The following is a 26,188-nucleotide window of genomic DNA, read 5'->3' as shown; positions in this document are numbered from 1 at the left end:
ACAAAATCAAATTGGATTCATTTCACATCTGTAAGAACGATATTCAGAGTAAATTAATTTATTGACAGGCCATTTAACACTGATCAAATATAGCATATGTTTCTGAATTAACTCTCCTTTATTCTTCTTCGCTGATCGCTTATGTGTCGTAAGTCCATTTCAGCTGGCACGCACGCCATTTTATTGATCTTTCGTCTCATTTTAACGAGTAACGGTTTTAAACCAAATATGTTCCTGTCCTCACCATCGCTACTATGACCAGAAGAGAAAAAATACGAGATTCTGTATTGATGAAGAACAAAGCCGTTTCAATGAGATTTGATGTATTAAAGACATATGGCTGCTTCTTATCTTGTTGATTCACACCATTCTCACTTCTAAAACATGCTTGTATCACTATTGTGGTAAATTTTGTTCAAATTTTACGTTTTATGATGTTTATCTTTAATATAACGGCCATTTTCAAGGAAATCAGCCCAAGTTCAGCTTATTTGCCAATCTCCAATCATACCATCACTAAAACTGTATTGTTTTGGTCTTAGTATATCCATTTGGTGCAATAAATACTTAGGATAAAAACTAAAAATTTAACCTTATTAGCAATCGTAAAATAAAAAAGTTTTCGAACATTTTTCTTGCATGCCGGAGCAGACGAATTTCATAAAACGAAAGTGTACTGCTAGGCTTAACGATATTCAAAACCGTATGCATTATTTAATCAAAATTATGTAGCCCTTTTATACATGTATTCATTTCAAAAATATGAATCACTGATGTGGAATAAAATTATACAATCCAAATTTGTTTTTTGTATGAGAACTTATTGGACATATTATAATTGTAGCTAACTCTCAGATTAGACCTTCACAGTAACTTAAAAACTTATTTTGATGTTGTTGTGATGTTTCGAATGCCTTGTGCTACCTTCGTTTTGATAATTATGAATGGCAGCAAATTGAAAACTGTTTTCTGGTACAATTAATACCAAAATGCTTGAAAAATCTATCAAATTTTGCGCTTAGTATCACAAGAAATATGCAATAAAATAATGACATTGTTATATTGATAGTTTTTATGCATAAATTTGCTATGAATTTCAAAATTATTTAAACACTACTCTAAGTAAGACATAACAGAACGTAGACATTTCAGGCGTTCCAGTTTCTCAAAAAAAAAATAGTCGCTGTCAATTTCACATTTTTATTCAACCAAAATAAACACACAAGATAGAGAAAAAAAAACTAAAATTCAAACAAATGCTTAACAAAAGCATCCAACTCGATAAGCTAAGTTTATGAAAAAAATCAAATGTAGGAAAACTCGCGGCGATAAAACAGCATGCATTCAGTACGACTGAGTACGAGTTGGCAAAACGGTCATATCAAGATTTTGAAAGACCATTTGTGTAGGATCAGCAAACAGTGGTAGCTTGTGGTTGAAATTACTTCAAAAAAGTAAGCGTGTTTGCTTCTCTTAATATACTAGATAAAATATGAATACTTTATTGATTTGTTGGAAGGGGCTAAAGATAAGAAATGAACACTTTAAAAATTTAAAAAGGATATATAATTGATCCGATCGGACCGAAAGTAACTGGGTACTTACGTGCGATAGCCCTCAGTCTGGTGGCAGGAGACCCCGGGGGAGTATCCGTCCGCGGTCGACAGTCGTCCCGAATGACCGTGGGTTGCACCGTTATCGTGTGACGAAAGTCGAGCGGAAACGAAATGTTACCCGGTTCACGTTTCAATAACTGAAAAAAAAACACAGACCAGTTATAGTTGAACGCCACCCGCAGGAGGGAATTTATCTCGAGCTCACCCTTAATTTACTCTTGCTAAATTTTCCTTTTCGTTTCTTAGGCGTAGGCGTGTTCTGGGTGATGATGATTTTCAACTCACGTCCCAGCAGTTCGATTTCACGAGCGTCCAACTCTTGCTTCCGTTTGGCAAGATCTTCTTCTCGGAATTGCTGCTCTTGCTGCACCCTGCTCAGTTCTTCCTCTTTGGAGCGCAGTTCCTGTGGAATGTACAATAATGGAAGATAATTTTTAATAAATTGTCGATGATGTATTTCGCTACACTTGCCAATCAACACATATGAATGCAGCAAAAAAATCATAATACAATTCAGAAGTGTAGAATAATGCACTCGTGTTAAAAGTACCTTTTGCAAGCGTTATGTTGAATAGAAGTGATTGTACAATTTTATAAATTAACACAAAGGAATAAAATATTTACTAATTTTGAAAAAGTCTGCAAAATAGTCATTCGATAACCTGGAAGGTATACCTAACATAGCTCTAGGCTTCTAAAGTCCCTACATTACAAAACAATATCTCGTATGTCGCAGGATCGACAAGCTACAATCATATTCAATAGAATACCAAGAAGGGGTCGTCAGATTAGTAATATGTATTTATTTGATTAATTCATCAGACTTAACTTTGTGGAGTTTAGGTCACCGTCGAATCTTATATATTACGATTGTTGACTATTTTCGGTGAAAATACACACTAAAACTCGATTATACATAACGTTTCGGCCTACTCAACTTCAGCCATCATCAGATCTGTAAAAATTTTTATTGCGGTTTAATTAGTACTTTTACAAACATTTTTCACATTCACAATTTTCTTTGATACCCACATTTTATGCATGAATCGATCACCACCAGTGTGGTTGCAATACTAACCCCCCTTTTCGCTGCTATGTGTTGTGTTCTGCTGTTTCGTGTTGATCGTTTTCGGGGTCGGTCGTTTGTTGTTGGTGTGTGCGTGTGGTTCGGCTCCGAAGTTTGCACACTAGGCCGTTGTAAGCCGAGTCGATCCCTCCACAATCGCGCTGCATGTTCACTGTTCGTGCTTCGCCTAGCAGCTTGATGTGGAAGGCCTCTGCTATCGTTCTGCTCGCCTGGTTTTCGATTTTTTCCAAAATCTCCGTTTTGTCAAAGTTGAAATTGTGTCCTTCGTCGATATGGTGTTGAGTTAATCCCGTCTTGGCTTCCTTTTTTCTTATGTTCGTCCTATGTTCGTTGATTCGGGTTTCGAGCATTCTTCCGGTTTGTCCCACGTAGACTTTTCCGTCATCTGTGCCGCAAGGGACGGCATACACAACATTTTTAGTTTTTTGTTTCGGGATGGGATCCTTTAGCCGGCTGAATACCGTGTTTTTTATTTTGTCTCGGGTCTGGTATGCTAGACTTATGCCGTGTTTGTTGAGAAGTTTTGACAACTTCTCGCTTAGACCCGGGATATACGGCGTTGACACGTACTTTGTCTCCTTCTTCTCCTCCCTTTCTTGTAGGCTGTTGTAGTGTCGGTCTGTTCTGTATTTTAGCAACTTTGCAACAAACCAAGTTGGGTAGTTGTTCTTCCGGAGAATTTGCTTTACTGTGTTAATCGTGTTGTGTCTCTCATCTGCATCCGTTAATTTGATTGCTCTGTCTATTAGCGCTATTGCCGTGTTGCGCTTATGTTGGAAAGGGCTTTCCGAGTTGAAGTCCAAATACCTTCCATTGGCTTGTTTCGGCGTCCACACTTTCACGATTTTTCCATTCTGCTTGTGCAGTGTCATGTCCAGAAATTTGAGTTTCCGGTTTTCCTCCCTTTCAACCGTGAATTGCAGTTTTTCATGAAATTCATTGAAAGTTTCCACTATTGTTTCAATGTGTTCGTGTTTGGCGATACAGAAGCAATCATCTACGTAGCGTCGGTATACTTTCATCGTTATTTGTTTGTTGTCCAGCTTCCTCATGCTTTCCTGTTCTAGGCGCTCCATAACCAGGTTTGCAACGACTGGTGAAAGTGGGGAACCCATCGGGACACCGAAGTTCTGTTTGTAGAATGTTCCTCTGTATACGAAGAAAGTGGATTCCAACACCAGCTTAATCGCCGCGACGAAGCTGCTCTTGTCGATTGGTGTGTGATCTTCTATCTCTTCCCATCGTCGGTCTATACACTCTAACGCGTAGTCTACCGGCACGTTGGTATACAACGATGTGACGTCAAGCGAGAACATTGTTTCATCCTCCCTGATCTGCGTTCCTGATACCTCGGAGGCAAAAGTGAAGCTGTTGACAACGTGTGCTTCAGTTTTTCCAACAATTTTCCCAAGGATGTCAGATAGATATTGGGCTAGTTTGTATGTTGTAGACCCAATAGTCGATACCACCGGTCGCAACGGTCTACCTTGCTTATGGATTTTAGGTAGTCCGTATATACGAGGGGGGTGGCAGTTAGACACATTCAATCTTCTGTGTGTCCGGCTGTCGATGTACCGTCTATCTTTCCATCCATCCAAAATCGACTTGATCTTCCTCGCGATCCTTGCTGTAGGGTCGAAACGAATTTTCTCGTAGGTCTCGGCATCTTGAAGCATGCCCTCCATTTTTTCTTCGTACTCCTCCGACGACAATATCACTGTCTTGTTGCCCTTGTCAGCCTTGGTCAGTAGTATGTTCGGATGTTCTTTGAGAAATTTTCTGCTTCTTCCTACATCTTTCGCGATCCATTCTTGTTGATGATGGCGGGGTTGGTTGTTGTAGTTGATGAAGTTTGACATCGCAGTTGCTACGTAGATGATTGCTTCTGTATCGCCAAACACGAACACATTGAAACAATAGTGGAAACTTTCAATGAATTTCATGAAAAACTGCAATTCACGGTTGAAAGGGAGGAAAACCGGAAACTCAAATTTCTGGACATGACACTGCACAAGCAGAATGGAAAAATCGTGAAAGTGTGGACGCCGAAACAAGCCAATGGAAGGTATTTGGACTTCAACTCGGAAAGCCCTTTCCAACATAAGCGCAACACGGCAATAGCGCTAATAGACAGAGCAATCAAATTAACGGATGCAGATGAGAGACACAACACGATTAACACAGTAAAGCAAATTCTCCGGAAGAACAACTACCCAACTTGGTTTGTTGCAAAGTTGCTAAAATACAGAACAGACCGACACTACAACAGCCTACAAGAAAGGGAGGAGAAGAAGGAGACAAAGTACGTGTCAACGCCGTATATCCCGGGTCTAAGCGAGAAGTTGTCAAAACTTCTCAACAAACACGGCATAAGTCTAGCATACCAGACCCGAGACAAAATAAAAAACACGGTATTCAGCCGGCTAAAGGATCCCATCCCGAAACAAAAAACTAAAAATGTTGTGTATGCCGTCCCTTGCGGCACAGATGACGGAAAAGTCTACGTGGGACAAACCGGAAGAATGCTCGAAACCCGAATCAACGAACATAGGACGAACATAAGAAAAAAGGAAGCCAAGACGGGATTAACTCAACACCATATCGACGAAGGACACAATTTCAACTTTGACAAAACGGAGATTTTGGAAAAAATCGAAAACCAGGCGAGCAGAACGATAGCAGAGGCCTTCCACATCAAGCTGCTAGGCGAAGCACGAACAGTGAACATGCAGCGCGAATGTGGAGGGATCGACTCGGCTTACAACGGCCTAGTGTGCAAACTTCGGAGCCGAACCACACGCACACACCAACAACAAACGACCGACCCCGAAAACGATCAACACGAAACAGCAGAACACAACACATAGCAGCGAAAAGGGGGGTTAGTATTGCAACCACACTGGTGGTGATCGATTCATGCATAAAATGTGGGTATCAAAGAAAATTGTGAATGTGAAAAATGTTTGTAAAAGTACTAATTAAACCGCAATAAAAATTTTTACAGATCTGATGATGGCTGAAGTTGAGTAGGCCGAAACGTTATGTATAATCGAGTTTTAGTGTGTATTTTCACCGAAAATAGTCAACAATCGTAATATATATATATCATCAGACTTAAGTCTACATGAATATTAAAACTAAATACTATGACAATCTAGGGCTCGAAACTTTCCTTTTAAAACATCTAAAAGTGTAACTAAAAACAAATGTTTCATCGACTAACAAAAGGTTCGAACGCACGCAGTCAATGATTCGTAGAAGCCACATGTTCTTCCGAGGAATTTTATTAGCACGATCTTAATTTCCTCTCCTTAGCTCATAAATTTATTCATGATTGATTAGTAGGAGCTTCAATTTCGTCATTTAACGATTTCACAACGAACGTGGATTGCTGGATGCTTTGCAGTAATTGTAACGAATCGAGTCCAAGAAGCCGACATTTCTCAATATGTGGCGGTAGTTTTTGTGGATCACGCCAAGGCAAATTCCGCAGCGCAACCCTTCCGTATAATAGAAGCGCTTTCAAGTGTATGAAGCACCATAGCAAAACCGATAGCTTTAACCTTTTCGTGACGAAACAGCACAATTGTGCTGTTGAGTAATAACACTTTTGCATATTTTTTCATCTGTTTAGTCTTTGTTTTATGTGATGTAAACTGTTTTAATAATTGGCCCATTATGTATATTTGCATGTATGCAAACAAACTTTTGTCTACGTTGCATGTGAGATTTTCCGCAACAAGTTAAACAAAAAGTGGATAAGTTTCATCTGTCGCATATTTTTTATATCCGATTTATCAAGGTAGTCAAAGCAAGAATTCGAAAAGGGAAGATTGGTTCTTCCAAATGAGGAACAACAATTGTTGTTATGTTGGGAAATATAAAAGTTCTTAAGAGTCAAAGTTGAGCCATTTGTCTGGAAATTTCACTTTAATGCGCGTCGCTCTGAAAGGGTTAAGGCAGTGGGAATCTGTAAAATCTCAGGAAACTTTCGTGACAAATCCCAGTTGACGATTTTCTTTCGAGATTATGCTTGTTATATGTTGGTTGAATGTTAGTTGATTATCCAGGGCAACACCCAAATCGTTGACTCGATCGACTCAATACCCATTCCCATCAATAATGTAGTCAAAGATCGGTGAAAAGTAATTAACCTGCATTTTGCAACGCTAATAGTCAGCTTGTTTAGCTTACACCATTTAACAGACATCGACTAGTTCCTTAAGTCGTGGGCTGTTCGGGCTCGTTTGGAAGTTGACCATCAATAATGTAGCGATAGCGTTTGAGACCAATTGGCTAAGAATAACACTACGGATAGCCTGATCCAGTGGTAAAAGTACACTAAACAGGTGACCCCTAATTCATGGTGTTATGCAGCTTTTTGCTTACCGTGCCAAGAAATGAATGGTTAGGGGGGGGGGTCTAATAAAAACCTAACCACAAACGTAGCCTGTGGAGAATTAGGGCACCCTCCACAGTATTACGCCCTTACTGCGCCAACCGGAGCAATGGTGCAGTAGACCTTGTGTTTATCCGAGATAACCAGTTACCCGTTTTAAGTCTCAAATTTGAGGCTAAATAAGGGCGGGAATATTCAAATGTTGTAAGTTAACGTACATTACTACTTACAATATGGATTCGCTCAATACGTTTTCGCCATTGGCGTTTTTCAATTGACACCGATTTGGCTTGTCGTTGATGTTTTCTTTTTGTACTGTGATTGTGAAGAGTGTAACCCTGTCTAGTTTGGATAGTGGCTACGGTTAAGAAACCTCAGATCAATTTTCAGCGTAAAAAGCGTGTGTAGCCCAAGTGGCCCTTCTTCAAAAAGTTCATTTTCGTCGGGTAACTTTTGTATAGGTTATCTTGAAAACCAAGTGTCGTTTATTTCATTATAAATGAAGTGTAGTGCCTCGAGCATGCTATATTTTAGAATAACGTTAACAGTATGTTTCAACCTTTCCTTATGAATGCCTTCAAGCAAGCTCTTGCTTTCAGCATCTTTACGCTGATATTTGGCAGTATTGCTACGATGATTATATCATCTGAAGTAGCTCAAACATTAATTTAAGATGCTTCAGTTTAATGGAATACTTTATTAGTACAGTCCATGGATAACTTAACATAGAATTGCATCTAACCCAACTCTGCATGAGCAGAATTTGTCATGAGTTGACTGATTGGCATGTGTCAGTTAAAGAGTCTCCATTTGACCTTCTTTGCACTTTTGAGTTTTCATTCGAAAACTTTGCGTATTCAGGCGTCCTTGCTCAACAAACTCGGCGACCTGTAATAATTGTTTGCGACCACATTTTATGGATGACTCGCTTCCATTGCTACTCCAAGAGAGTTTCATTGTGGTTCTGTTACTACAACGCCCTCCATTGTGGTATACCATAACTATTGCTTTATAAAAGAAGCTTCTCCTCAGCGGTCCTTACGGACCACAAGAGATGTTTCTGAATGGAACTCTGATCTGTTCAAGTTTAAAATATCTTCGGATAAACTAGTTTTTTGCATAGCTACAAATCTCCAGCTTTAGCTCCAAGGATTGTAGCTATAGAATCGATTTTGAGGGCACTTAAAAGCTCTGCTTACTTTAAATCTCCAGGAGAATGTGGGGTTTTGTCCTATTTTTCTCCGATTTGGGATGTCCACAGTAACTCTTTTACACAAAGTTGTATACGTTTTCAAGAGAACACTCGCTCAAACGTAGTTTTTGCTTGGGTGTTTTCTTGAATATTGAGGACGCTTTCGATGCCGTGCCTTTCAATGTCATATTGAAAGTCGCATGGAGTCACAAGCTACCTCCAATGAGCTATAGGCTCTCTTTTCAGGGCACTAATTAAACCCGTTGTGGTATGGCTTATGAGCTCTCGTTGCGCTTATGCGTTCATTCCCTCTTCTAGGGCACCCCTTCCTATTTCATCACCTTTCCCTGTCCTAATTCCCATCCCTTATCCCATTCTCCCTCAGTTAAATGATCAAATAGGCTTATATGTATGGCGATGGCATAAATGGAGGATAACGTGCCTCTGGAGCCGACCTTCTGATACCTGATACCTGATTATCCAGGGAAACACCCAAATCGTTGACTCGAACGACTCAATACCCATTCCCTAATAATGTAGTCAAAGATCGGTAAAAAGTAATTAACGTGCATTTTGCAACGCTAATAGTCAGCTTGTCCAGCTCACACCTTTTAACAGACATCGACAAGTTCTTGAAGTCGTAGGCAGTCTTCGACAGATTTTATGGCCTGAAATATTTTGAGGTCATCAGCATATACGAGCACGTATTTCGATCTTAACAGGAATACGATATCGTTGACGAGCAAAAAGTAGAGGTCCAAGATTACTGCCTTGCAGAACGAGTGATTCATTGCTGAATGCACAAGAAACAGCAGAATCCATCATGGCACGCAGAACACGATGAGTTAGATAACTTTCCAACCACCGCAGCTAACCGCTCCGATGCACCGATGTGAGAAAGTTTGTAAAGAAGGATTCGATGATCAGTAACGTCGAAAGCTTTCAGGTCCGTGTATATCCCTTTCGTGACGAACCAACAACCAACACATTTGTGCTGTTGAGCAACAACAGTTTGCGTATTTTTTTCAATTGTTAAGTCTTTGATTTACCTGATGTAAATTGTTTTATATATTGAGCCATTACATATACTTGCATGTGTGCACACAAAGTTTTGTTTATTTTGTGTTTGAGATTTGCCACAATAAGTTGAACAAAAAGTGAGCAAAAATTGTAAAACATGGAAAAGTTTTATCTGTCGCAAATTTTTGTTTTTTTATTTATCTAGGTGGAAAAAACTACGAATCAAAAGTTAAAGAGTAGTTCTTGCAAATGCCAAAGAAAAAGTGTTGATATATTAAAAAGTCTGAGAGTTCTGGAGAGCCAAAATTGGGCAATTTGTATGGAAATTTCAGTTTTTTGCTCTCCGTCCCGATCGGGAAGGGATATAGCATCAATTTGAGCCTTGGCTTCAATATGATAAACACAGGTGTTGTTAAAATCCATCAGAGTGACCAGGCATGAATCCGTGCTAGTTTGTTGAGATATAGTTTCTGAGGTGCAGTTAAGAGTAAGTCAGCGCCAGCAGTTTAAATGATAAAATTTTGAGCTTGTAGGAACTTGAAAGCTTCTAGCTTCGAAGTAGATGTAGAATATAGTTATTTGTGAGCATACTCTTACCTAGGCGAGTCCACCCCAGAAATGGAAGACCATCGCATCGGCTTACTGGTGGACTCAAGCGATTACGGACCTGCACCGCGCCTGCTTACGGGCTAGGCACCGGATGCAGCGAACACGATCTGAGGAAGTGCGGAACGAACGGCAAGTGGTGTTCGCCGCTGCAAAATCCCCGCTGAAGACCGAGATAAGGGCTAGCAGAAAGGCCTGCTTTGAAGGTCTCTGTCAGAATGCCAATGCGAATCCGTGGGGTGATGCCTACAGGATCGTGATGGCCAAGACGGGAGGTGTAATGGCTCCCACAGAGAAATCTCCAGAAATATTGGAGGGGATCATCGAAGGGCCTTTCCCGCGTCACGATCCTAGTGCTTGGCCTGCTTTCGTAGGATAGCCGGGGACTGGGGCTGGGAGATGGTTTCCGATGTGGAACTTGCGCGGTTAGAAATTCGCTTAGCGTAGGTAAGGCACCAGGTCCGGCCGGAATTCCGAACCTGGCCTTAAAACTAGCAGAGGCTCCTGAGAGGTTCAGATCTGCTATGCAGAAATTCCTGGATGAGGGAGTTTTCCCAGAAGTATGGAAGAGGCAGTACTTGGTTCTATTGCCACAGACGGGTAAACCATCCGGAGACCCGCCGGCATATAGACCAATATGCTTGATCGACACGGCGGAGAAGGTACTCGAAAAAGTCATCCTCAGTAGAATGTTGAGGCATACCGAGGGTGTAAATGATGAGAGTTCGACCGTAGACGCTATCCTGTCGGTTACAAAAAAAAAACCGCCGGTAAAGCACTCGAGCGTAAGAGGGGGGATTCGCTGCTGTGCAGTAGTGACTCTGGAAGTAAGGAGCGAGTTCAACAGCACCAGTTGGCCAGCTATTGCCGATGCGCTCCTGCGTCTGGTTATACCCGGGTATCTGTACAAGATTCTCGGAAGTTACTTCTAGAATCGATCCACCTCTGTGTCGTAAGTGCTTTTACATAATTTCAGGAGTCCCTAAAGGGGCCCCGGTAAGGACTGGGGCAGGTGGAGACCTTACTGTCAGCATCCTTCTGGTGCAGCTGATAGGGTCTGAAGGATACCCTTGCCCTCAGCAGGGCAGATCTGGTTGCACGTAGGCATCAGTTCTTGATGTTTGCAAAACAGTAGGGTGCGGGCGTATGGTTGACTCTGCCCGCCTTCCAAGGACAAAGAAAATGATGAGCACCACTCGGAAAACTGGCTATGCGCCAGCATGCTACCGTGATGGACTCTCCAAAGCGAGTCATCGATGTTCGTAGCTGCAGGCTACGCAGCTAACCTTGAGGGTGCGATGTGCACTAGCCCCTCTCTGAAGCAATGCCTTCTTGGCGGTTCCGGAGAGACGAAGGGTTTGGCGACCATGGGAATGTTGTTTAGTGGGTCGAGGAGAGAGTAGTCCTTGGTTTTACTTTTGTTGTAGAAGACGGCCTCAACCTCACACTACCCGGACCTTCCTGTTCGAGTGTCTGTTGTGCAGATTTTTCCCCCATGGTTTAGAAGAAAAAAAATACTCTTGTCGTTTAAGCCGCCAGAAAACTCTGTTCAGAACATTATCTGAACTTTGTACAACTTGATGGTGTATGTTGTTGCAAAAAGTGTGCTGATTGCAAATCTTGATTTGCTGTTTTGATAGTCCCAAAACAGAAATGGCATTTTGGCATGCAAAGCTTTCATTCAAAAGTTATGCCTCATAAAAACATAATTATTCTTGTGAATTGTACAGCAATAAGAAACAATATTAAGAGTAGTTGATTAAGTGTATAAAATCATCATCTATACTAAAAAGCAAAACCATACAGATAAAAAACAAAGACAACATCACGCCCACTCGAAAAGGACAAGCAGCCAAAACAAACTATGGAAATATCCATCGGATCTTACCTCTTCAAAAGACTTAAATGCCTAAACAGCGAAAGGCCACAAATGAAGATGGGGAAAAATAGAATTAAATAGGGTAAATAAAATCTAGTCGAAAGCATGGAGGGAATTCATAGGAACAACAAACAAACATTCAATCCGAATATCATCCCTATAGCACAATGAGTAAGGAAAAACAACCAGCATTTCCCTATCATCTATTAAGCAATCGATTAACGAGTAAAGTTTCACCAACACCCATCCCCATAGTTGATCAACGCAAAAATAATCACAATCCACTCAACCCGGACTTACCTTCTCTTTTCTACGCAGCTCCTGAAGAACTTCGGCAATCTCCCTCTTCCAACCGTCCTGCATCGTGTGGAACGATTCGTGTGGTGTTTGCGCAAACCCGGAACGTGCGATTTCATCTAAATCTTGTTTGATTTTACTGAACGAGGGTCGTCGATGCGGATCCAATTCCCAGCAGGCTAATTACGCGATGAGGTGCAGGATAGAAGAAAAAAGAAAGGAACGGTGATTTATTGCTTGAAGAAAACAATTTCACTTTCGAACTGCGACCGGCCACAGGTTGCAGCTGATTGAGGGGGTCAAGAAGTGGTGACTCTGCAGGGCTGGTAGCGGATTGACAATGAAAAGCACAACACTTCGTCTTCTCTGTCGAAGATTATCATCCCGATGTTTGTTGTAGGGAATGCCTTTTCAAGGAAATCAAGGCGGTGCAATTAAAGGAGATGACACAAGGGGGGTTTAAACATTTTAGAGGGTTACACGCAAAGAGGGGAAAGTGGGTCTCAGGAAGATATAAGGCGGTTTAAACGGGGGCCTCATGGAATCATACATACCTTTTCGATGGAGAGAACTTGTGGTGTGTAAGCCTTGTGATTTACTAGCTTTTTTAAGTCTTGTGCTTTAATAGCTAACGGGGTTTCAGGAAAACTTACGATGGGAGAGGGTTCATTTTAGTTTTAGTATTTAAGATTTGAGATTCAGGGGGATCAAACAAAAAGGTTTTTTGGAAATCCCTCAAATTCTCCAAAAAATAATCTTGAAACCTCACTGAAACTAACCTGAAATCAAGTTAAACTCTCCCTGAAACTCCCAACTGATGATTGTAATTTATCCAAATTCCCATGTAGCTCAAATAAGCGAATTACACAAGATCTAGCATAGCAATTTGCTACCAGCCCTGCAAAATGATAAAAAAATAATACTTACACTTCATCAGTTTTCCCCACGCTTCGGGGCAGGTCTTAGGTATTGGCAGGGCGAGTGTATTGACGGCCACTCCGTACGCGACCGACAGTGTGTCAAATCCTTTGTAAGGCGTTTCACCGGTCAGTAATTCCCACAGCAGCACACCGTAACTCCAAACATCTGAGGCTCTACGCGATGGGAGTAGAAAACGAATGGGAGAGGATTTAGTATCTATGGTATCTAGATCTAGAGGGTGTGACCGATTGACCCTTCTGTCTGGCAATTATTGACTTACTTCGAATATGTGCCCGACTTGATGACCTCCGGCGGCATCCACGCGTACGTTCCGGCAGCGGACATTCTGGTTGTGGTGTACGCCTCCCGCGCAAGGCCGAAATCTGTGATTTTGAGTGTTTTATGTTTCAAATTGCCACTCATTACCGGATCAAAAATTAGCACTGCAAGAAAAACAGTAAAAAATAAAAGCGTCATTAAAGATGGATTGAAATTCCTCATCGGTGCTATGGGATAAAACTTTTTCTTAAAACGTCCTTTCTTCTTCTTCTGCTTCTTGGCGTAACGTCCTCACTGAGATAAAGCCTACTTCTCGGCTTGATCATGCTGAATGCACGTGCGCTTTTCGAATCGGTTGTGTAGGACCCTTCTTAAGATATGTGTAGTTTCAATAAAAATGATATTTGTTTACTTCTGTACCAATAACACAAGTTTACAAAATAAACGAAAGTCTTGAACTTCTGTCAACGACCAACATTTTTGAAGCACAATTTAGCGCTGATTTCGAAACCGTGCCTTAAAAATATTTAAGTAGAACATTTTTTGAGTTTTAACTCACTATTGAGATTTAAAACTTTTTCAAATATGGAATTTACTAAATTTCAAATATCTTGTGTTTTGTTCAACCAATTTTGAATCTTTTTCCATTAATATTATATCATCAGCTGAATATTATATCATTCAATAATTTGAATGCAGGGTTTGCGACAGATTGATGAAATTCGAGATATTGGCGAGTTTTAGGGACGATCTCCTTAAGGTGAATATATAACGAAGCCACCCCTCGAATTTTCAAGAGCACAAATCTGAAGAACACAATGTCTGACCACGCTGAAAAGTTGATCGATTGATCACCTGCTGGTGGTGACCAATCGATTAACTTTTCTTCACAATCCATCATTTGGTTCTTCAGATTTGTGCTCTTGAAAATTCGAGGGGTGGCTTCGTTATATATTCACCTTAAAATTTAGCAAAATTTTACAAAATTATATGAAGAAATATATTTTTTTCGGTTGAAAAAAAAACAATTAGAAAATTCTTTCCCATTGTTTTATTTTTACATAAAATTCTTCCTCATTGTTTATTTGACATATCATATGTAGGCGAGTTACAGTAAAAAATCCGCTAAATCGGAGCATTGATTACGGAGAATGAGTTTTGTGAAGCGGCTAAAATATTAACGACACATAGAAATGTACTTTTTCTTCATAATAATTCCAAGTCCCAGTGAAAAAACAGGGGTGAAATCAGTAATAGATAACGAAAGTTCCATAAACGAATGAGAAAAAAATGCATAAAAAATCACAATAACAAATAATGAAAATTATTTTAAAAAGACTTAAAAAATGCAATAAACAAAAACAAAAATAAATCAACAATAATGTTAAAAAACCCTGAATAAGCCACCTAGTGGTGATAGTGCCTTTCTCGACAAATATTTACCCAAGATCTTTAGCCGAAATGTTCCTGAATCCAGAGAATACTTTAAATAGAAAAGCAACAATTTTAACAAAGCCATCGTAGATTTGGGAAACTTATTGGTGGCACACATTCCGATGTTATGTTCAACGACAAAACAGAGCTGACAAATATCAGACCTCTCAGTTGACTACTTGACTGTCTTAACGTTATTCAAAATCACTGATCATTTACGATCTTCGACAAAGTGTTTTTAGGCACACTTTAAGCTATATTTTATTATTCATGGTTACACAATTCATGTAAAAGTTGACCTCCTCATGAAAAAAAAAAAATCAATCGCGATGAGAAGAGCAAGGGCTCAACCCGCCGCACCCAAATTGTGAGCAGTATTTTTAAACGCAAAAGGGATTGGAAATCCATTAAGTACGTCACGGTAAAATTGGGTATTTTCGATCCCCTCCCCCCTTTGTACGGGATTTTTCTATACTTAATACAGTGCTTGTCACACTTTCACAACCCCCCCCTCTTCCCTAGGACCGTGACGTACTTAATGGATGACCCCTCAATGGTTGATCCATTTTACTATATATTTGAAATGGTGTGATTTGATGAGATCGCTTTGATCACGATTTCGATCTCTTGCATATATGAAGACTTATGCAATCTTACCCAACGTTTACCAGGCTATAAAACAAATCCACGATTTGTTTTATCGCTAACATTGATTTTGTTCACTTTCATGATTTCGCTATTTGATGTGCCGCATGCATTGGTTTGGTTCAATTTAAAATTTGACCACTTCAAGCGGGAAACCTGGAACTCATTCCATGACAATACCGATTGTCTCAAATATGGTCTCACACTGTTTTCTTGTCTGTTAATCAGGTTACTCAAAAAGCCGCGAATTGATGTGTTAGATGTATGGGTTGACACTTGTCCAATTCCGGCGGGACGCTCGGAACCCGTTTCGGATCGCTACCGGTGGTTTTCTAATGTGATCTATTGTCTATTATCTATTGTCTTGGTAACCCTTCGATAATATATTGAAAAAGTCGCGATTTTATGAGTTGCATGCATGACTTTACTTCACTTCACTATTTAATTACCCGCAACTGATTCCGGAACACTATTATGTACTAGTCTTAGATGTGGCGTGCGACTATTTTCTTGCTGACCGTTCATCAGATTATCAAAAAAGTCGCTATGATTTGGTTCCCTTCTATATTTCTGGACGAACATTTGAAAAGGGCCTATCTGCTTTGCGTAAACAAACATGTTTTTGTCTCTGTAGGGCCCATCTGCATCCACTCACGCACATCAACACCCTTATCAGAAAGAGTGTTCTTCAAGCTACCTGTTAAGGGTGTTGATGTGCGTGGGTGGATGCAGATGGGCCCTGCAGACAGAAACATGTTTGTTTACAAAAAGCAGATAGGCCCTTTTCAAATGTTCGTCCAGATTTTACTACTTCTGGCGGGATACTCTTTACCAGTTCTGGAACACTACCGGTTCTCCCAAATGTGGCCTGAGACTTTTTGCTGGCTAACTGTTCATTGGGCTATTGAAAAAAACCTCAATTTGATGTGTCACATGCATAGGTTCGGACTTTTATATTTGTCTACCTACGACGGGACACCCAAAATCGGTTCCCGGAGTCGACCTGTTATCCTAAATAGATAGGTCTTAGACTATTTTCTTGCTAACCGTTCATCAGGTAAAGAAATAAATCATTTGATATATCGCGTGTATTGATTTATTGTACATTTGACCATTTCCGGTGGGACACATTGATATGGTCTGAGACTAATTTCTTGCCAACTGCTCATCATGTTACCTTGAATTAGATCCCTGATGTGGTCTTAGACTACTTCCTTGATAACTGGTCTTTTTATTTATTTATTTATTCATTTATTTATTTATTTATTTATTTGGGTTTGGTTTACTTTTATATTTAGGCACTTTCGGCGGGACATCCAGAACCGGTTCCAGAATACTACCGGTTCAGATATGGTCTGAAAAATTTTTTTTTGCTAACCGTTCATTAGGTCATCAAAAAAGTCGAGCTTTGATGTGTCGCATGCTTGGTTTTGGTTCACTTTTAAATATGGCCACTTCCGGCGGGTCATTCGGAATCGGTTACTGAACACTACCGGTTCAGATATGGTCTGAGACTATTTTCTTGCCAACCGTTAATTAGGTTATCAAAAAAGCCGCGCTTCGATGTGGCGCATGCATGGGTTTGGTTAACTATTATATTTTGGCCACTTCCTGCAGGACATCCGGAACTGGTACCGGAACAGTACCGGTTCAGATATGGTCTGAGACTATTTTTTGCTAACCTTTAATCAAGTTATCGAAAATGCCACAGTTTGATGTGTCGTATGTATGGGTTTGGTGCATCTTCATGTCTGACCCCTTTCAGGGGTACCAGTCCGGAACACTTAAATGGCCATAATTCCGGAACGGCTGGACCGATCCGAACCATTTTCAATAGGAAACAATGGGATCAGATTCCGTGTCGAATGAACCATCGGTCATTAAAATCGGTTGAGGTTTACTGCCAAAAAGTGATGTGAGTTTTTTTGTCCATACACATACACACAGACATCACCTCAATTCGTTGAGCTGAGCCGGTTGGTATATGTCACTCGACCCTCCGAGCTTTCTATCGAAAAGTCATTTTTGGAGTGAACATATAGCCTTTCCAGTACACTTAGTGTACGAGAAAGGCAAAACGGAAAATCAACTTAAATACATTTTAGCCAAAAAATCATATAGATTAGCGTTTCTCAAACTATGGGTCGCGACCCACTGGTGGGTCGCGGAAGAATTTTTGGTGGGTCGCGAAGATCCGGTTTAATGTCAACCTTGTCAAATTGAACTTGATTCTATGACTCAACACTTATAAATTCGTTTGTACGCGTTTTATAAATATTTATACACGGACAGAAATTTGGTTCATTTCAATCAAAAATATTGATGTTTATTCATTAAGCATGAAACATGTTTGAATCATACATATTTATTTTGAAAATAAACTGAATTTCACATTCATTTCTACAATACCCGTTTGGGCGCCCCTCGTTCCTCTGTCGAAAACAAGCTCCAGCTCCAAGATCGCAGGAAGTTTGCTCTTGCGAAAAGTTAAGTTTTTCGGGTAGTTCGCATAGAATTCCTGCGTCTCTCAAGGGAAAACATGGCCCTAATGGTGTTGGCATAGGAAGTGCCAGAAGGGAGATGATTTCTCCCGATAACAAATTAAAATTTGATTCCAAAACAAATACATTCATACACCAGACCTGTCAAACCAAACAAAAATAGTTATGTTTCAAATGCAAATTTATTCAAATTAATATAAAATGTGTATTTATTTCTAACATAGATCCCATTTGTTTTCAAATTAAGAATTGCATTAGTTCCAAACAGGTTTACATTTGTGGCCAGTTCCAAACAGGTTTACATTTGTGGCCAGAACAAACGGACAATACGTTTGTGTTTACCTCAAATATGTTTGTTTTTCACATATTTTTTTCTCCGTGTAATAAGTTTTTAGGGTGAAAGTACTCAATATCGGTAGGTAGAGAAATGTTTTAAGTATTTATGGTGAAAATTATACTAAAGGATATCGCAGCCGGCGGGACTCGAACCCACAATTCCCATTCAGTACACGGTATCCTTTAGTATAATTTAGATTGACCATGAGTCGAAAAAGGAAAAAAAAAAGAATATTTATAATAGATTTCAGAATCATAATGGGTAATTCTCGCTGAGACCGTCCCACTATTTACACCATGTCTTCAAAAATGTTTAAGGTGGCGATTTTCTGAAAGTCCTCCCCAAAAAAGTAAGGAAAATGCATTTGGTTAATCAAATTGGTGGACCCCCCGTAAGTTAGAGCCATAAGCATTTTGGTGAACCCCTCGATTTTGGTCAATTGTTGGCTAATTTAAACCGTTATAACTCGAAAGTTTCGCCAGAAACCACTTTAAAACTATAGGTTGTTGGAAAGAGAAAAGATAGAGGTACTCTTTGCAGTTATAAAAAGTTTGGTCGGCCATATTGATTTTGGCCGCCATTTTGAATTTATGTACCAAAACATTTTTTTTCACCATGTTGGTCAATCGAAAGCTGGGACATTTTTACACAACATATCGAAAATTTAGAGATGTATCTTTTTCCTATCAAAAGTTATCTGCACTTTTGTAAATCATGACACGTTTTCTCCATACATTTCCATGCGCACCGGCAATGACACGCAACAGCATCAAAGTTGGCGCCTGCTTGTATACACAAACGCACCTGCAGCAAAATTAGGGCAAATCGGAGGATCGTTCTCATTTTTAACTGTTTCTCAACGATGCGGGCATTGCTTTTTAAACTTTTTTGGAGTTTTGAAAAGCTGAAACTATCAACTTTTCATTAGTGGATTCAGATTTAGAATAAATGTTCGTAAACACTGTGCAATAACGCTGCATTTATGTAAACAATCGGCACCTGACCCAGTGCGCAAAAGTGGCTTGATTCACAAAAGTGCAGATAACTTTTGATAGGGAAAAGATACATCTCTAAATTTTTGATATGTTGTGTAAAAATGACCCCGCTTTCGATTGACGCAAAAATTTTGAAAATTGGTGGTTGCCAACATGGTGAAAAATCACTCTTTGGCGAGCGTTCGTGCGAGACAGTCGCAACTTTTCGTTCGTCCGGTTTGTCTCCCGATACTATCCAGTTCGGTGGCTTTTTCCAGTGCTAGTTTTCCGAGTGATCAAGTGTTGAAGTGAAAATCCCTAGTGGGACGCGTGCGGTTGGCTAGGCCACAATTTTTGCCGCAAAAGTTCGTTTAGTTTGAGTAAAGTTCACGTTTTCATTTTATCACGTGGCGCATTGACCGATTATCGAGCACATCAGTGCAGCACCCCCCGCACACCGCGCCGCTCGCGCGGCCGTGATCGGCTTCTTCCAGTGAGTACCCAAGCTCATCGTCGTCGACAGCAGCAGCCCACCGAGAGAAGAGCAGAGAGCGTTCAACCGCCGCACACCAGCGCAGCGTCGGGCGCTCAGCAGCAGCTCGCTTCCTCCCTGTGCGGGCCATCCGATCGCTTGGACCTGTCGTTGTCGAGCCTGTGGCTAAACAGAGTGCACAAAGATAAGTACATAAAGTTACCTCTCGTTGTTCCCCCCTCTCCACTGACTCTTTGATTAGATTTAATTTGGTACATAAGCAGTTTTTTCTCACTTTTCCTGTAGCGTTAATTTTGTCCCTTGTTTTTTGATTATTTCTCGTCCCTGTGATAGTGGTAGTTTAAGATTTTTGAGTGACCCGTGTGTCGTGATCGTGACCCTGCAGCCGAATTTCCTCGCAGCTCCTCAACGCTCCGACTAGCAGAAAGCGGTGCCACCCGCTTTCTCGCTGCCGGAACGGAGATCCGTGTTGACTCCGCTCCTCCTCGACGCTCCGGCTAGCAGAGGGCGGTGCCACCCGCTTGCTCGCTGCCGGAGCGGAGATCCGTGTTGACTCCGCTCCTCCTCGACGCTCCGGCTAGCAGAGGGCGGTGCCACCCGCTTGCTCGCTGCCGGAACGGAGATCCGGGATGACTCCACTCCTCCTCGACGCTCCGGCTAGCAGAGGGCAGTGCCACCCGCTTGCTCGCTGCCGGAGCGGATCCTGGTCGACTCCGCTGCTGCTCCGCTGCTGCTCCGCTGCTCCGATGATGTGAACTGTCTCACATCTGCCAATAAACTGATCAACTCCGATCCGAACAGGCCTACTTATGCCCAACAGGGACGTGTTCCGTTTGCGATGGATAATATGATGTCATTCGTTTCTCTTTTCCAACGTCTCCGTTCTATAAGTGGCACCTGAAGTGACACAGTGGGTACCAATGCTCAACGAAATGGTATTAATTCTTTCATATATATTTTTTTTCATGTTTTTTTTATTATACTTTATAGCTAATAAATTCATTTTCATATTTTGGTATTTTGTATTTTGATTTCTACATTATAGCACTCATTCTATATACTACATTCGCCCCCTCTTCTACTCTTATAATATTTATTAAATTTAATTTTACAAAAAATTTGCGGAAATCAAGTTTTTTCTTTTTTGTTCAACGAAGGAGGGATTTTTTTTTCTCGGTGAAATAGCCGAGAGGTAAGAGATGTGGATTGAATAGAATGGAGACCTTGATTAGTAAGAATTTAATTTGGTCTTGATATGAAATGGCTTTTGGATTAGACTGGATTTGATTTCAACTTGTATTATACATTGTAATAAAATATGTATTTGATTCATTTTGGAATTCAATTCTAATTATAATTGAATAACAATTCAACAGTATTCAAATCAAGTGTCATATTGATTAGGGTTAGCATTGGATTCGATTTGAATTTAGTATGGATTTCAATATGTTTGGATTGTATACCAATAAATTTGGTTTTATTCAATTTGAACTGGTTCGAAATTTGATTACCATTGGGTTTAGACTAGGTTCGGAACAGATTTTTTTTAGTGGATGTGATCTAATTGATATTGGATTTGGATTTTCGTTAGACTGTATAAATAAGTAAAAAAGAACTCACTAGTGGGAAAGAACACAAATCGAATGTTGATTAGTTAGTTTTAGTTGAAAGTACGACACGCAAAAACAAACGTGAACCAAACTATGTAATGGTATGTATCAGTGATTGAGATTTAGATGAGATAAGAGATGAGTGGATTCGGATTGGACTTTCGATCAAATTATGAGTGGATGTGGATTTGAATTGAATTGTATTTTGGTGTTTTGAACTTGTATAAGATTTGTAATTGGTTTTGATTACATTTCAACTCGAATTTTATCTGCAGTGGATTATGCTTAGATTGAATTTGGATTTGTACAGATACCCAAAGGTGTGTGATTGATTTTCAACAAAATTAAAAAATGCTTTTCATAAGATTTTGCTTGGGATAGTTTTAAATTCAATTTGAGTTTGAATGAATTTGAATAAACTTGGTTTGGATTTCAAAGGAATTTGGATTTAAATTGAAGGGGATTCGAATAAGAATCGCATTGAATTCAATTGTGATTTTGGTAACACTTAACAAGATTGGAAAACTCACGAACGAGCTATGTGAAATTGCAAAGAATCAACCGCCTGAAACGGCTGTCATCCCCATAAAACTGGAGTGAAGCCAAACAATTGGGTGCTGCGCGTAGTGCTGATTGGAATAGGCTGTTGCATTAAGCTGGGAACAGTGATTTTTTTCTGTGGAAGCAGACGCTATTTCCACACTTAATTAACTTCTGCGTTGTTTTGAATGAGTTGAATGTATTTATTTCCATGTTTTCATGTGTTGTAAATTTTACAAAGAAGACAATGCATTGTTTCGACGTCCCCCCGCCTCAAGGCCTACCCTCCCGACTTTGGCGGGCCATATGTTGTTTTCTTCCGACCCAAAGGCAAACGTTTGAACACCGTTCAAATCAGCAAGGATCTGACTAAGCGGTATTCTTCCGTTGTCTCCATTGACATGGTCGGTACAGCTAAGCTTCGGGTGACAGTAGGCGACCGAAAACACGCTAATGAGATTGTGGCCTGCGAGTTGTTTACACTTGAGTACTTCGTTTACCTACCAAGCGCGTCGATAGAGATTTCGGGGAAGGTCGCCGACGCATCTTTGACCTGCGAAACGATCATGCAAGGCTGTGGTCGTTTCCATAACCCTTCTCTCCCTCCTGTCCAGATACTGGATTGCCGGCAACTGCATTCGGTGTCCCAGGAGGGCGAGAAGAAGGTTTACACACCATCTGAAGAATTTTCTGTGACCTTCTCCGGATCTGCATTACCAGATCTGCTGGTGATTGGCAAACTTCGGCTACCTGTGAGGCTGTATGTACCGAAGGTAATGAATTGCATCAATTGCAAGCAGCTGGGCCACACCGCTCAGTACTGCAGCAATAAACCTCGCTGTGCAACATGTGGGGAGAGACATGTGGACGGTGCGTGTAAAACGCCGCCCAAGTGTGTTTATTGTGGCAGCGACCGTCCACATGATCTGATTGATTGCCCAAGGTACATACAGCAGAAAAAACATCAAAAACGATCGCTGCAGCAGCGATCACGGCGAAGCTACGCCGAAATGCTGAAAAAAGCTGCCCCGACCGTTGAATCCCGTAACATCTACTCGTCTTTATCTCTCGATGATCAGGGCTCTGACTCTGAGGTCGGGGACGGGGTTCCCTTTGTTTTCAAGGGTGAAACGAGGAAACGGATGAGGCTCCAGAGACCCACCAAAAAACCTCGGAATCTGCCTAGCAGCGACCCCCAACCCACCATGACAAATTTGAAGAGTGGTAAGAAAGCCACAAAACGTTCCCCTCCGGGATTCAAAATCCAGGACGAACGAGACTTTCCATCACTCCCGGGAACATCTAAAATCCCAGATGTCCCACGTTTTTCGAATTCTCAACCGGAAAGACAGCATTCGGAGCACCAGGAGCAACCTCAGGGTGCGCCATTGTTTACGCTCTCTGGCATTGTAGACATCATCCTCAGCTTCTTCAATGCTTCAGACTCCGTGAAGAACATTGTAAAAGGACTTCTTCCTTGCGTGACCCCTCTCTTGAAGCAGTTGGCTTCTAAAATGCCCCTCCTTGCGACAATCGTATCTTTCGATGGCTAATTTAACCACCGAGGTCGAAGATACGATTTCGGTTCTACACTGGAACTGTCGTAGTATTACACCGAAATTAGACGTTTTTAAATTTTTAGTTTACAATTTACAATGCGATGTTTTTGCACTATCCGAAACATGGCTGACACCTGATGTAACCTTACCTTTTCCCGATTATAATATCATTCGCCTTGATCGATCCGACTCTTACGGAGGGGTGCTTCTAGGGATCAAGAAGCAGCACTCATTTTACAGAGTCGATTTTCATCCGATGACAGGCATTGAAGCCGTCGCATGTGAGGTGACTATCCGAGGTAAAACCCTCAGTGTTGCCTCCATATATCTTCCACCGAGAACTGCAATATTTCGCAGGGATCTCGCCCACATCTGCTCGGTTATGCCCGAGCCTCGGCTGCTCATGGGAGATTTCAACTCCCATGGTACAGGCTGGGGGGAACTGTACGATGACAGCCGTTCAACGTTGATATATGACCTCTGCGACGACTTCAACATGACAATTTTGAATACCGGAGAAGTAACACGAGTGGCACCTCCAGCTCAAGATGGCAGCCCTAGAAACAGCCGATTAGACCTCTCAATCTGTTCGAGCTCACTATCGCTGGAGTGTACATGGAAGGTTATCCAGGATCCTCATGGTAGTGATCATCTGCCGATTGTTGTTTCTATTTCCAATGGGTCACATCAACCTCCATCTATCGACATCGCCTACGATCTCACCAAGCACATTGACTGGGAGAAGTACGCAGAAGCAATTATCGACGGTGAACAATCGGTAGAAGTCCTTCCACCGCGGGAAGAGTATCAGTTTCTATCAGAACTGATCATCAGTAGTGCGCGTCAGGCACAACGTCGACCAGTGCCAGGTCCGTCGGTTCGCAGGAAACCCCCCAATCCGTGGTGGGATAGTGAGTGTACAGAAATATATCGCGAAAAATCCGCGGCGTTCAAAGAGTTTCGGAAACGCGGTTCGGTCGAAAACTTCAAGCGGTTCGCTTCCCTTGAAAGCAAGTTCAAGAACTTGATCAAGGCGAAGAAAAGCGGTTACTGGCGTCGGTTCGTCGAGGGTTTGTCGCGCGAGACTTCGATGAGAACTCTTTGGAACGTCGGTAGAAGAATGCGTAACGCGTCGTCGGTCAACGAGGATCGAGAAAGCTCTCCTCGATGGATCCTCAAGTTCGCAAAAAAAGTTTGTCCAGATTCCGTGCCCGTGGAGCGAATAATTCGTGATGTTTCCGACGATAGGGACGACATGGATAGGCCGTTTTCAATGATTGAATTCTCACTTGCTCTTCTTTCATGTAACAATTCCGCTCCAGGAATGGATCGAATCAAGTTCAACTTGCTTAAAAACCTCCCCGACGTCGCTAAGAGGCGCTTGTTGAACTTGTTCAATCAGTTCCTGGATAACAACATCGTTCCGGATGATTGGAGACAAGTGAGGGTGATAGCTGTTCAAAAACCCGGGAAACCCGCGTCGGATCATAATTCGTACCGTCCAATCGCGATGTTGTCTTGTCTACGGAAGCTGTTGGAGAAGATGATTCTCTTTCGACTGGACAAATGGGTTGAATCGAATGGCATGTTGTCAGACACACAGTTTGGTTTCCGCAGAGGCAAAGGTACGAACGACTGTCTTGCGTTGCTTTCTTCAGAAATTCAGCTTGCCTTTGCTCAAAAGCAGCAAATGGGCTCAGTGTTTTTGGATATTAAGGGTGCTTTTGATTCAGTTTGTGTCGATGTTCTTTCCGACAAACTACACGACTGTGGCCTTTCCCCAATTCTTAACAACTTTTTGTATAATTTGCTGTGTGAGAAGCAGATGAGTTTCGCTCATGGTGACTTGACAGTTTCACGAATTAGCTACATGGGCCTCCCCCAGGGTTCATGTCTAAGCCCCCTTCTTTACAACTTTTATGTTAGAGACATAGATGATTGTCTCATGGAAAACTGCACATTAAGGCAGCTTGCGGATGACTGTGTTGTCTCTGTAACGGGATCAATAGCAGTCGATCTGCAAGGACCACTACAGGATACTTTGGACAATTTGTCTACTTGGGCTCTCAAGCTGGGTATCGAGTTCTCTCCGGAGAAAACTGAGATGGTTGTCTTTTCTAAAAAACACAAACCGGCAAAGTTTCCGCTCGTTCTGATGGGTAAGACAATCACTCATAGCATGTCTTCACAATACCTCGGCGTCTGGTTCGACTCCAAATGCACCTGGGGGAAGCACATTGTGTATCTGATACAGAAATGCCAAAAACGAATCAACTTTATGCGAACTATTACCGGAACATGGTGGGGAGCACACCCGGAAGATCTGATCAGGCTGTACGAAACAACCATTCTATCGGTTTTAGAATACGGTAGCTTCTGTTTTCAATCCGCGGCGAAAACACACTTGCTGAAGCTTCAACGGGTTCAGTACCGTTGCCTTCGGATCGCGTTAGGTTGCATGAACTCGACTCACACAATGAGTTTAGAGGTACTTGCTGGTGTACAGCCTCTGACAGACCGCTTTGCGGAGTTGTCGTTCCGGTTCCTCATCCGATGCGAGGTTGTGAATCCGTTGGTCATAGAAAACTTCGAAAAGCTGCTCGAACAGAATCCCCAAACTCGTTTTATGAGTGTGTACTACTGGTACATGACGCTGGAGGTAAGCCCATCTCCGGTTAACACCAATCGTGACAACTTCTCAGACTTCGACAGCTCCTCTGTGGATTTTGATCTCTCTATGAAGGATGAGATCATCGGTATACCGGAATCTCTTCGTTCCATAGGTATTCCACAAATTTT

The 26,188-nt window shown here is 41.4% G+C and overlaps 2 protein-coding genes across 4 annotated transcripts in view; one reads left to right on the top strand and one right to left on the bottom strand.

Annotated features, from left to right (window-relative positions):
* LOC109404436 (protein PALS1) overlaps nucleotides 1-26,188 on the top strand; it is a 462,049-nt gene that overhangs the window by 249,161 nt on the left and 186,700 nt on the right. The window lies entirely within an intron of this gene.
* The window catches only part of LOC109406884 (mitogen-activated protein kinase kinase kinase 11-like), a 93,296-nt gene that overhangs the window by 56,967 nt on the left and 10,141 nt on the right, over nucleotides 1-26,188 (bottom strand). For 2 of the 3 annotated variants that reach the window (XM_029863226.2, XM_062858418.1), the window contains exons 2-7: nucleotides 13,298-13,460; nucleotides 13,024-13,190; nucleotides 12,100-12,275; nucleotides 11,809-11,829; nucleotides 1,822-2,019; nucleotides 1,606-1,753 (exon numbers count right to left, since the gene is read on the bottom strand). In XM_029863226.2, the coding sequence (XP_029719086.2) occupies nucleotides 1,606-1,753; nucleotides 1,822-2,019; nucleotides 11,809-11,829; nucleotides 12,100-12,275; nucleotides 13,024-13,190; nucleotides 13,298-13,460 (873 nt within the window). The remainder of the gene's footprint in view (nucleotides 1-1,605; nucleotides 1,754-1,821; nucleotides 2,020-11,808; nucleotides 11,830-12,099; nucleotides 12,276-13,023; nucleotides 13,191-13,297; nucleotides 13,461-26,188) is intronic. The other variant, XM_062858417.1, reaches the window with a different exon arrangement.

The sequence above is a fragment of the Aedes albopictus genome, chromosome 3 (genome assembly GCF_035046485.1).
Source record: "Aedes albopictus strain Foshan chromosome 3, AalbF5, whole genome shotgun sequence".
In the NCBI taxonomy this organism is placed as follows: Eukaryota; Metazoa; Arthropoda; class Insecta; order Diptera; family Culicidae; genus Aedes; species Aedes albopictus.
Note: the sequence above shows the minus strand (reverse complement) of the source record. Positions and strands in the feature narration are given on the sequence as shown.